Source organism: Globicephala melas, chromosome 20 (assembly GCF_963455315.2).
Source record: "Globicephala melas chromosome 20, mGloMel1.2, whole genome shotgun sequence".
Lineage (NCBI taxonomy): Eukaryota > Metazoa > Chordata > Mammalia > Artiodactyla > Delphinidae > Globicephala > Globicephala melas.
The window spans coordinates 13390952-13403706 of record NC_083333.1 but is presented as its reverse complement, the minus strand read 5'-3'; the positions used below and the strand labels follow the sequence as shown (position 1 = coordinate 13403706).

The 12755-nt window shown below is 46.9% G+C and overlaps 1 protein-coding gene across 4 annotated transcripts in view; it reads right to left on the bottom strand.

Annotated features, from left to right (window-relative positions):
• Positions 1–12755, bottom strand: part of USP43 (ubiquitin specific peptidase 43) — a 62412-nt gene that overhangs the window by 29639 nt on the left and 20018 nt on the right. For all 4 annotated transcript variants that reach the window (XM_030861418.3, XM_060290874.2, XM_030861419.3 and 1 more), the window contains exons 4-6: positions 4840–4932; positions 2773–2908; positions 561–696 (exon numbers count right to left, since the gene is read on the bottom strand). In XM_030861418.3, the coding sequence (XP_030717278.2) occupies positions 561–696; positions 2773–2908; positions 4840–4932 (365 nt within the window). The remainder of the gene's footprint in view (positions 1–560; positions 697–2772; positions 2909–4839; positions 4933–12755) is intronic.

Sequence of the window (12755 nt, the reverse complement as noted above, 5' to 3'; positions counted from 1 at the left end):
AACGAAAGGCTGTCAGAAACTGACCATCTTTGCCTATCCAAAGTTTAGGAAAAGTTAACATAGGGAAGCGGGACTGTTAACAAAAAGTCATTTAATCATCTCTTTGGCCATCTATGCTCCAGTTTGTAACAGTTTTACTTCAAGCACTGACCTTGAACCATAAGAGTCCTGAAGACAAAGATTACCCCAGCACCTATTCTGAACAGTGGTTCTCAGAACGTGGTCCCAGGACCAGCAGCGTCAGCATCACCTGGGAACTTGCTAGACGTGTAATTTCTCAGGCCCCACCCCTGGCCTACGGAGTCAAAAACACCGTGGGCAGGGCTCAGAAATCTGTTTAAACAAGACCTCCAGGTGACTCTGATACTAAGGTTTCAGGAACCCCTGTCTTAGTTGATTAACTTTTATAATCAACCATCTGTACAACAAATATCGGAGAAGATAAGCCTGATATTTCCAAGTACTAAAATGAAGTGTCTTTTGCCTTAGCACCCAATGAGTATCCTCTCAAACCTATGACTCATAATATCCAAATAACATTATGCAAAGCACTCTTGTACCTGAGAGCATCTCCTGGCCAGGTGACGGAGGGGCTTGGAAGGCATACACATTATCTCCCTCTGCAATAGTATTCAAGTCCTCTTCATCAAAGAAAGACCGCTGGAGTCCAGTGGGATGAAGTTCAACCAAGATCACCTGGAATGAGGAGGATCACTTTCCCTCTAGTTTCTCAAAGGGAACTTAACAAACACATCATGCCTTTATTTATTTATTTATAAGTCTTTTTTTTAAATATTTATTTATTTATTTTTGGCTACGTTGGGTCTTCGTTGCTGCGCGCGGGCTTTCTCTAGTTGTGGCAAGCGGGGGCTGCTCTTCGTTGCGGTGCGCGGGCTTCTCATGGCGGTGGCTTCTCTTGTTGCGGAGCACGGGCTCTAGGTGCACGGGCTTCAGTAGTTGTGGCACGTGGGCTCAGTAGTTGTGGCTCGCAGGCTCTAGAGCGCACGCTCAGTAGTTGTGGTGCACAGGCTTAGTTGCTCTGCGGCATGTGGGATCTTCCCGGACCAGGGATCGAACCCGTGTCCCCTGCACTGGCAGGCGGATTCTTAACCACTGTGCCACCAGGGAAGTCCCCTATAAGTCTTCTTCTTTTTTTTAAATTTATTTTTGGCTGTGTTGGGTCTTCATTGCTGTGCGTGGGCTTTCTCTAGTTGCGGCGAGCGGGGGCTACTCTTTGTTGTGGTGCGCGGGCTTCTCATTGTGGTGGATTCTCTTATTGCAGAGCATGGGCTCTAGGCACACGGGCTTCAGTAGTTGTGGCACACAGGCTCAGCAGTTGTGGCTCGGGGGTTTTGAAGCACAGGCTCAGTAGTTGTGGCACCCGGGCTTAGCTGCTCCGTGGCATGTGGGATCTTCCTGGACCAGGGCTCAAACCCATGTCCCCTGCATTGGCAGGCAGATTCTTAACCACTGCGCCACCAGGGAAGTCCCCATCATGGCTTTTAAATTCCTGACAGTCCTTTTACTCTCTTAAAGTTTCAAACTCTACCTCTCTTAGACTTCTCCCCTTTTGATCTTTTATTACTGCTATTTTTTCCCCCAAGACTCTCTCACCCACTGTCCTACTCTCTCCCTCACTATAGATTCCCATATAGCACTTTGGGTTTACAAAGCAAGATACACACATTTTTTTTCCCCAGTTGAGATCCTCATTAAAATGGTGAGAGAGGTCAGAGGGATTGACTGGGTGGGGGCAGGAAGGAGTCCACTGGGGTGATGGAAAGCCTCAATAATCATGGTGGTTACATGTATGTACATGCATGCAAAAATTCAAGTTATAACCCTAAGACATGGACACTTTCTTGTACCTATGTTATTCCTTAACAAAATGGTTAAAAATACTCTTTAATTAGAAAACAATCCCACAAGGTCACCAGGGAAGTGTAAAATTTCCATTTTACAGTTAAAGAAACAGAGGACCAATTACTTTGTCCAAGGTCAGAAAACGAGAAGGGACTGAATCACAATTAGAACCCCACTGCGGGCCCTTCTCATCATACCGCATTGCTTTTCACCACCATCACTTCTACCCTGTCCTTTCATGGGGGTCCCTGTTAGGAGTCTGCCCTCCAAAGTCAAGTGAATCCAAACTCTTTACCAAGATGCTAAAAAAAAAAAAAAAATTGGAGCACGTCCATCCCACTCTCTTCCAAATTGCCTCTCTCATATATACACCACAAGTTCCTTCAGTAGTTCCTTATATTTCATTTATTGTCCCTTCAGTCTCCTGGCTTATATTCCCGGGAGTGAAAGTATAGAATAGTGGTTGTGAAATCAAACCATCTGCGTTTGATTTCAAATCCTGGCCCAGCCACTTACCAGCTGTGTGACCTTGGGTAAGTCACTCACCTTCTCGGTGCTTGCTGCTAAAATGAGGATAATTGTAATATCTACCTCACAGGATGGTGGTGAGGAGTAAATTAGCTATAAAGTTCATAGAATGGTACTCAGCACTTAGTAAGCCCTACTAAGAGTCAGCTATTGTTGAAATGATGATGATTGATTGTAAGATAAAGGTGGTATCCTTTTCTGGTTATTTTGTGAAAATGCAGGGAGAGGTCAAGGCCCCGTCAGCACAGACACCAGGGACTATTAATCAAACAGAAACTCAGGAGTCACTCAGGAATCACCGCGAGCCAGAAATTAACCTAAACACCCTAGACAGCCGGCCCAGTTAGCATCCATCAATCCCATCACCAGGTCCCATCACACCTCATCCACAGGGATGCCACCTTCCTCTGCAACCATCTTCCTCAGGGCTGCCACCGTGCTGAGGATTGGCACGGCCAGGCCAACCCGCAGGGACCGCTGGCTCTTAGAGGGGAAGACCAAGGTGACGCTCAAGAATCTGGAAAATAGGAAAGAGGCCACATCCTTAAAGGACTGACATGGATTGTTGCCACCATCACTGATAATGGATCAAGTTCAGCACTTAGGCAAAATCTCTGCTTCCTGGTCGGGTCATTGCCCTTTAAGTATGCTGCCACCAGGTGGCAGTGGAGAGCCAAATCTCCAAGGGTCTCCGCTGAGTGTACTTTTCCAGCAAGTTAAAAATAAAAGATATTTGATTAAGAATCACAATACAGACCTTCCTCAACTTATGATGGGATTACATCCCGACAAACCCATTCATTGTAAATTGAAAACATCTTAAATCGAAAATACATTTAATAAAACTAAACTACGGAACAGCACAGCTTAGCCCCGCCTACCTTGAACGTGCTCAGAACACTTACATTAGGCTACAGTTGGGCCAGATCATCTAACGCAAAGCTTCCGTGCTAATAAGGCGTTGAATCGCTCATGTAATTTATTGAATACTATATGGAAAGTGAAAAACAGTGATTTTAAGTGTATCGGTTGTTTACCCTCGTGATCACCAGGCTGGACTGGGAGCTGTGGTGCTCCCCTGCCCAGCCTCACAAGAGAGGACCACACCTCATACCGCTCATCTGGGAAAAGATCAAAATTCAAAATGTGAAGCACCGTCTCTACTGAATGCTCATCACTTTCGTACCATTGTAAAGTCAAAATATTGTATACCAAACCATCATAAGTCAGGGACCATCTGTACAGATCTATATAGTCTCCAGGTTCTGTTTGTTAAATAGATAAGCTTAAGCAAAAAGAAACTCAAAGTCTGAGAAGTAGAGCAGTCAAGCTTCTTCCAGGACAACTCAACCCTGTTGATGAGACTCTCCTGAAGTTCTCCCTTGGTGATTGGATACAGCCCTTCTGCCCCCCAACCTCTCTGGACTCTCTCTGGTTCTACTTCCTACTACCCCCAGCAGCATACCAGGGCTCACCCCTCCAGCTCCTGTTTCCCCTGCTCTATACTGCAGTAATTATCTAATTCATACAACTAGTTAGCCGAACTGGGACTTGAACCCAGGCAGTCTGGCCCCAGAGTCAGTGGTCCTAACCACTGTGCTATGCTGCCTCAGGCCAGGTATCACAGCTCATATCTATCAGTAGCCATCATCTGATGATAGGATAAGCCAGTGTTATATTTGTGGCATAGACAGTCAGCAGCACAGGAATTCAGAGCAGAAAGGGGGATTAAGTTGCCAGGAAAGGCTTTACAAAGCCGTCATGTCTTCACTGCATCCTAAAGATGGAGGATGCCAACAGACAGAGGGCAAGAGAAATGGTTTTTACAAAGGTGAGGAACCCAGGGAAGAAATGCCAGCTTCCATGACAGTGAAGGCGCCCCATATAGTTCGCTAAAATTCCATGAGACTGACACGGGCCATCGCCTTAACAGTCACTGCCAAGCCCTGGACTTCTGGGATGCTTGCACTATATGCTTCTTACTTTTGCAGTGACTACACCTCCTACCTAACCCTGCCTCCTCTTTTCTTTTTTTTCCTCATATCTCCCAACAACCCTTTTCCTTTTTCTTTGCTCCTTAAATAAACCTTTTCCTACACCTTCACTAAGAGGAAAAAGGATTTGGAAATAAAGCAGGGCAAAGCAGAGGGTGACAGATTTTCTGCAGTTCGCCCCTGTCTGATTGAGTGGTACCAACTGGCTGGTGCCGGCTTCTGAATGGGCTAAAGACGTAAGCCTGGCAACGGGGCTGATAAACAAAAGCATGTTTATAATTCCTTCTTCGGCTAAAGAAGGGACTCTGTAACCTTTCACGTTCATTATCCCATTCAATCCTTGAATGTCCCCAAGCTGCAAAGCTTGGCTGGGAAGCAAAGGAGAAAATGCAGCTGCAAGCCCAAAAGATTCCCAAGGATGGAAGTCAAGTTCACGGGCATGATGCTCACGTACCTCGTCTGTCGCAAGGGGATAGGCAGTGACACACACAGGAAAGGATCGAAGGTGTTGCTCTGTTTCAGGCAGTGGGGACAGGTCAAGGAAGATCTGTGAGGGTAGAGGATACACATGAAAGTTTAATCACACTGAACGGTTTGGCGGTTCCTCAAAAAGTTAATTAGAGAGCCACCACTGCGATTCCACTCCGAGATCTGTACCACAAAGAGCTGAAAACAGGTATTCAAACCCTTGTACACAGAGGTTCATGGCAGCATTCTTCACAATAGTCAAAGGGTGGATACAACTCAAGTGTCCGTCAATGGGTAAACGGGTAAACAAAATGTTACAGACACGATGATTATTATTCAGCCACGAGGTCCTGACACTTGTTACACGAATGAACCTCGAAAACATCGTGTGAGGAAAAGAAGCCGGGCACCGAAGCCACACATTTTTGATTCCAATTATGTGAAAAATCCAGAGTGGGAAAAGCCATAGGGACGGAAAGCAGATTGGCGGTTGCCAGGTGCTGAGAAGAGGAGGCCTGGGGAGTGACTGCTTCATGGGTACCAGGTTTTCTTCTGGGGGTGACGAAAATGGTTAGGAACCAGAAAAAACTGGTGGTTGCACACCATGGTGGGTGTACATTCTGCTGAATTGCACACTTAAAAGGGTTAATTTTATGTTATGTGACTCATCTCAATTTCTTAAAAAGGATATAGTCACATGTAGGAGTGCACTGAGTATGGGAAGGGAGGCTGTAACCCCTCCAAATAGAAAGATACTGTGACAGCTTTCAAGCTCAAAGGTCTCAGTCTCACTGGGCCCCAGAATCACATAGGATGCTTTTTTCAAATGCAGAGGTCCAGGCCCCACGCCTTGAGATTCTGTTTCAAGGGAAGCAGGGAGAGAGAGGCACAGTCATCAGAATGTTAAAAGCTCCCCAGGTGACTCTAGTGTTCAACCAGGCGGAGAACCACTGATGCAATCCACCTGCCTCATTGGACGGCTAAAGGAAACAAAGTTCAGAAAATAGCAGCTAGTAGTAACAGCTAACGGTGAAAGAATTTACTAAAAACTGGGCATTGTGCATGGATTAACCCGTGTGCTAGCCATAAGAACCAGGATGATCCCCATTTTACAGAAGAAAAAACGGCAACACAGAGAGGTTAAGTCACTTGCCCAAGGACACACAGCTCTTAAGTGGCAGAGCTGGCTCAGGTTCCAGAGCCCATGCCCATCATCATGTCGTGAGTACAAGTAGATCCACATAGTTTATTTATATTCTTTAAGCTCTTTGAAATTTAACACTCCCGTATTTAGCATGCATCTCTGAGAGGGAAAGGCGAGTTTTATATTCCACCCGGGTGCTCTTATTTTATTTCCTTCATCATATAATGCTCCATATTCTTCCAAGATATAAGGGGTTTCTGGATGCTACATTCCTTCTCCTAAAATCTACATGAATTTCCTTGGGAATAGGGAAGCATACTCCGCCACAGGTCCTGCTCTCAGCACTGGACAGCCCTAGGGTAAGCCAGCAAGAAAACCGGAGCTGGGATCAGAATCAGGTTTCCTGAATCTCGACAGAAAGCACCAGTCCTGCTGGATTGGTTTTCCGTTGAGCAGACAAAATAGAAAAAGCCAGGGCCCAGCAAGAACCCCTGAGGTTTTCAGGGTGTTGTCCCAGGCAATCCTAAGTGCTCTGCTCATAGCAAGTAGGCTTTCCTGGATACAAGTTCATAGAATGCCAACCATGATTTTAGAAAACAGAACCGAGTACAGACCGGAGTATTTAATGTTCAATCACTCTCTGGTGAATTTCCCTCTGGGAAAACCATCACGATATTTTGGTAAAAAGAAGGCATCAGACATCAAGCTCCAACCAGCACGGGGACCTGCCATTTGTGGGGGCCCCTCTGCCACCGCAGCTTCTCTCCCTCCCCTCTCCTCCCCTCACCCGTCACGTACCGTGGCGTAACATAGGCCTGAAACATGTATTTTTGTCCCTGGGAAATTTCCAAATCCCTGTTTTATATTTAAGTGAACAAATGAGAAGGAATATTTTTCTTTGACTTATTCATTTTTTCTTTAAAGCTACTAAAACTAAGCGAGGCTGCATCTTTCTTGCAGATACATCATAGTCAACTGATTCAGGGATATGGCCTTTAGATTCAGCCATGAATCTCTGGCAGGGAGCAAGAGATGTGTAGTTTGGCGAAATCACAGAACGGTCTAATTTTGTATTTAAAGGATGGGGAAAATGTATTGTTTTCATAATAAACCACACAGAGGACATGAAATGCACCTGTTCCTCAAAGGATGAGAAATGAGGAAAGTGAGTGCGACCAACAGATCAGGGGGAAGGACAGTGTCACTTTCACAGAAAACTCCAGATGTTACCAGGCTCCACCTACACCTCAAATGTGGCCTGGGGGTCCTTTCGTCCTTGCCATCTCCCCCAGAGTTTCACGGTCCTGTCCTACTATCTCTCAGGTACTCACAGAGGAAAGAGACAGAAAATCACCCCAATGCCTTTCAATGTTCACTTGCCCATCTCCCTAAGCTATTTCATCCTCCTTGTCAAATTGTTTCTGTTCCAAAGCCAGCCTCTCACCTGCTGCTGAAACTCAGAACTGCTCTTTGCTCTCCACTGGTTACAAATGTCCCCAAATGGCACTGCTCGTTTCACATTCTGGCCTCTCACTGCTGCTGAATATACGTCTGACACCTCCAACCTGGCCAGCTTCACCTGCTCCCTGGCTGGCGAGACGGATGTCCAAGTCGGCAAGGTAATTATGATGACGCATAAGCAAGATGTCACCTCTCCAAGATCTGGTCTGAGGAAGCCTCCCAAAACATACTCTGCCTAAAAGGGAATGCTGCCTGTAACGGGGACCAGATTAGGCTTTCTGTGAATAAAAGCTATGAATGCTGTGAAGAGATGAACACACACACACACACACGCACACGCACACGCACACGCACAATCCCACCTGTAGCCCAAACTCCAACGTTGCAACAATCCTTGGCTATTAAACTTGCAGATGTTTTCAGGCTGTGGTAATAATCATATAGAATAACGAATTATTTGTCCTCTAGTTTATAACCTCCAGCACTCCAGTACTATTCTTCCTTCTCTCCTCCAGCCAAAGGCAAAAACTCAGCCCCCTGAAAAGGAGGACAAGGGAGATGGAGGGAGAATCTTGGTGAACAGGGATCTCTGAATTAACCCATAATAACATTTCCAGCTTTCAGTTTCATAAAGGCCGATGCCAGGGCGGTCCTCCATCCCAGGCAACCTCCCCCCGAGGAAAAGAGGCTGAAGAGGGTCCAGGACAGCAAGTATCACCCTCAGGGGCTCCAGTGTGGAGCTGATGCCCACCGACGGCTACAGAAAATCACTTTTCAGACCTCAAAAGTCCTAGCCTAGGTGGACGTCTCTAACTACATTTTTTCTTAACTCTGCTGCAGGCAGAAAGCAGCTATTTTTAGCTGTCACCAGTCTTTTTTTCCAGCATGAATATCTTGCTTCTTACTCATCATTCTATAGTAATCGACAAAGGGTCCTTGTGGTCTTTAGTCTCAGATCAGCTCAAAAGTCACTTCTTCACGAATCCTCCCCTGACTCACGCCTTATGATACTGTGATTTATAATAAGAAATATATAATTGGTCTCCAACAGTTGTTCCAGACACAGAGCTCCTACAGCTTTTGGAATTTCCTAAGTGATAAGAGCAAGAATGAAGGTAAAAGGAACATCTTTTGCTATTCATAACCAACCCCATCCCATTACACCTGAGTTTATGCTAATGAGGTGATACCTGGAAAGCCCCCAGAGAAAACCACAGGAGCGGGGCTGGTCGCCAGAGGGACCAAGCATGGGATTAGAGGGCTCCACCCCTACCTCCTGGGAAAAAAAGAAGGGGGTCAGAGGTTGAGTTAACCACGTATGGCCAATAATTGGATCAATCATGCCTACATAATGTTGCTTCCATAAAAACCCCGGCAGAAGGGGCTGGGAGAGCTTCCAGGTTGGTGACCGTGGGGAGGTGCTGGGAGGGCGGTGCCCCCAGCGAGGGGTGCGGAACCTCGCCCCTTCCCACAGACCTTGCTCTATGAATCTCCCATCTGGCTGTTCCTGAGTTATAGCCTTTCCAAATCAACTGGTAACCCGGTAAGTAAACGGTTTTCCTGAGTTCTGTGAGCCACTCTAGCAAATCACTGAACCTGAGGAGGGGGCCGTGGAAACCTCCAATTTATAGCCAGTTGGTCAGCAGAGCAGGTGACGACCCGGGACTTGCAATTGGTGTCCGGCGGGCAGGCAGTCCGGTGGGACTGAGCCCTTAACCTGCGGGGTCCGTGCCCGCTCTAAGTAGGTAGTGCCGAATTGAGTTAAATTGTAGGACACTCAGTTGGCGTCCAGAGAGAATCGCAGAATTGCTTAGTGTGGGAAAAACACCCACACATCTGGGGTCAGAAGGATTGTGAGTGTGGAAGTAGTCAAGAGTAATGCAAAGGGAAACAAGAGTTTTTTTCCGCTTTCACATCCATAACGTGCCCTTCAAAGCTCCCTCCATTTTTCCATCAAAGCACGTGCCAGTTATACAACTATGTAAAAACCCGGGAGTCACCCTAGATGCTCATTGTTTCCTTGGTCCCTCTGCCCCTGACCCTTAAACCCGCTGGCAAGTCCTGTTGACTCTGTTCCCCACCAGCCCACATCCCTCCATCTCCATCACTACCTCATGGTCCAGCCACCACCATTCTCCCACTGAGAGAACAGCACATCACCTGCTGCTCCAGCTCCCAGCCCTGCCTCCCTTCATCACCAAAACAACCAGCCAATTTCTTTCTTTTTTCTTCTTTTTTGTTTTGGCCACACCGCAGGGCACGTGGGATCAGATCCCCGACCAGGGATCGGCCCTGTGCCACCTGCAGTGGAAGTGCGGAGTCTTAACCACTGGACTGCCAGGGAAGTCCCCACCAGCCAATTGCTTGAATGGAAAATTAGACCACACCCTGCCTTAAACTTTGCAGTGGTTCCCTTTGCCCCTGAGGCTACAACCCACACGACCAGGTGCGCGCCCACCTGTCCAGCCTCACCTCCCACCCCTCACTACTCGATGGCCCTCTGTTCCTTGAACTTGCCTGGATCACTCCCACCCCAGACCCTTTGCTGCTTTTCCTGCCTGGAATACCCTGTCCCCAAGTATTTCAACGGCTGGCTCCTTGTCACTCAGTTCTCAGCTCAAATGTCCCCTCTGCAAAGAAGCCCGGCCTGAACACCTTATCTAAGGTTAGCGGCCTACCCCGCCTCCCAGGTGACATTCATCATCATCGCAAATTGTTGCGTGTGTATTATGTGTGTATTATCTAACACCTCCCCCAGTAGAATGTGAGCTCCTTGAGAACAGGGGCTGACTCCTTTCACAGCTCAATTCCCAGCACCTAGAAGAGGACCTGGCACGTAGTAGGCATGGATTAAACACCCAGAGAATAAAGGGATCTGCTTGGTTAGTATTTCCTCTTGTGGGCAAGGAGTTACACCCTTCGTTGTAGCCACTGGACCAAGCGCAGTATCAGATGCTCAAGGATGTGCAAGAAGGAAAAGAGGATGTGTGGACAAGAAGGGAAGAAGGTAGAGAGAATGAGTGAGTGGAGAAAGGAGGCAGATCTATGGTACGGGGACACAGAGGAGGGGCACCTGAAGCCAATCACGCTGACCCTTCCCCAAGATCTAACCCGCCCTTGCCTTATGCCTCCCCCTCCCTCCTTCTAGATTTTCTTCTCCCTCCTCCTCTATTGTTTTCCTCTGTCTCCTTATTTTGCTTTCAAGCAGCCTCTGCTTTGAGTACCTGGAGATAAGACAGATGCCCTGCAAGCAGCTTTCATGGCTAAAAGGTGAGTTAGTAGACACGAAATCTAGGTTTCCTGCATGTAAATCTCGTAGTACATCACCACTTCTCTTAGGAAATCAGTGGGCATTTCTTTTTTTTGGGGGGGGGGGGGGATTTTATTTTATTTTATTTTATTTATTTATTTTTAACATCTTTATTGGAGTATAATTGCTTTACAATGGTGTGTTAGTTTCTGCTTTACAACAAAGTGAATCAGTTATACATATGTTCCCGTATCTCTTTCCTCTTGTGTCTCCCTCCCTCCCACCCTCCCTATCCCACCCCTCTAGGTGGTCACAAAGCACCGAGCTGATCTCCCTGTGCTATGCAGCTGCTTCCAGTGGGCATTTCTTCATGGACAACGATGAGACAGGGGCTCATCCAGAAGAGATCTGAATTACCCAATGTAAGCAAGCCAGGGCAGGAGGGGAGTGTCCCAGGGTCACTGTGGCTGTCATTCAAGGTCTTTTGAGGTCCTTCTCCCCGGTGGGGCAGGGTGAGGGAACTTCTCAAGTGCTATGGATTTTCCGTTCCAGTGGGAAAGCAGCTTTGGCATTCTTCCAAAGGGTTTCCGAAACTAGTTGCTCTTCCTAAATAAATAATCACCTCAAAGACAGTGATCACGTCCAAATTATATTATGGGCGATCCATGAATATAACATAAATCCTAAATTAGCACAACTGCTGGGCAATTTTAAGTCATCTTCTCCTTTCTAAATACAAAGAATACAAATCTCCCAAAAGTATGGAAGTAAACGGCTGTGAGTGAATTCTAGAAGGCTGAATAATCGTTACTTTGTTTGAAGTAAATAAGAGATAAAAAACCAACAGGAAGCTTATGAAAAAGACAACAGGGCAAAGGAAAGAGAAGAGCATGCAGAAGACTCAGAGAAAAGCCCACCTTTGAAAGTGATTTAATGCAACATCCAAAAGAAAAATCTAAAAAAATGTTTTGGGGCTTCCCTGGTGGCGCAGTGGTTGAGAGTCCGCCTGCCGATGCAGGGGATGCAGGTTCGTGCCCCGGTCCGGGAAGATCCCACATGCCGCGGAGCGGCTGCGCCCGTGAGCCATGGCCGCTGAGCCTGCGCGGTCGGAGCCTGTGCTTGGCAACGGGAGAGGCCACAACAGTGAGAGGCCCGCGTACCGCAAAAAAAAAAAAAAGTTTTGGTATCCATAATGGAGAACAGGAAGGCAAAGCTTTTGTGCATGAAGTAACAGCAGAACCTCACAGGAAAAGAACAAGGTCAGATGGAAGAGCCACCCAAGAGGAAGAATTACAAAGAAGCAGAAACAGGACTTGTGCTTCAGAGGTCAAATCCTGCTTCTGCCATTTACTATGTGTCCTCGCGAAATGCCTGACCCCAGATTGTACCTCATCTCCTTGGGCTCTTCTAAGTTAAATCAAAAACTATCTGGGCGAACATATATGTAACCAGTGGCTTCCCCTCAATCTTGATCACTGCGCTCATTCCCACCTCGAAGCGGATGTCACTCTCATTGACTATGTTCCCACCCTTTTCAACCCTATTCATCCTGCAGAGCCCGTGGAAAGGCATACCTCCTTCGAGAAGCCCCGGGGGTTAGTGCTTTCACTACAACATTGTCATTCTTGAAAATATTCTGCCTTATGTGAATCTCTGAACTGTCATATATAAAAGCCCAAAGAGAACATATACTTTCTGAAGTCAGAGTCTACATAATTATATATCTTTTATATCCTCCATTATGCTGGGAAATCTTGAACTCGAAATAATGTGTGAAACTTGGCTCTCTGGCAATAAAGAACAAACCAGAAAGATCTCATCCACTTCTCAATGATGGCCTGCTGGGGAGATCCTGGCCTCCACATTCATACTCTGGAGAACCATGCTTGCATCACCTCTCCTTCAAGGGGGGGATGGAAGGCCCAGGAGACAGCAAGAAAGAAAAGAAATACTGAGGGGGCTTCCCTGGTGGCACAGTGGTTAAGAATCCACCTGCCAACGCAGGGGACACGGGTTCAAGCCACGGTCCGGGAAGATCCCACATGCC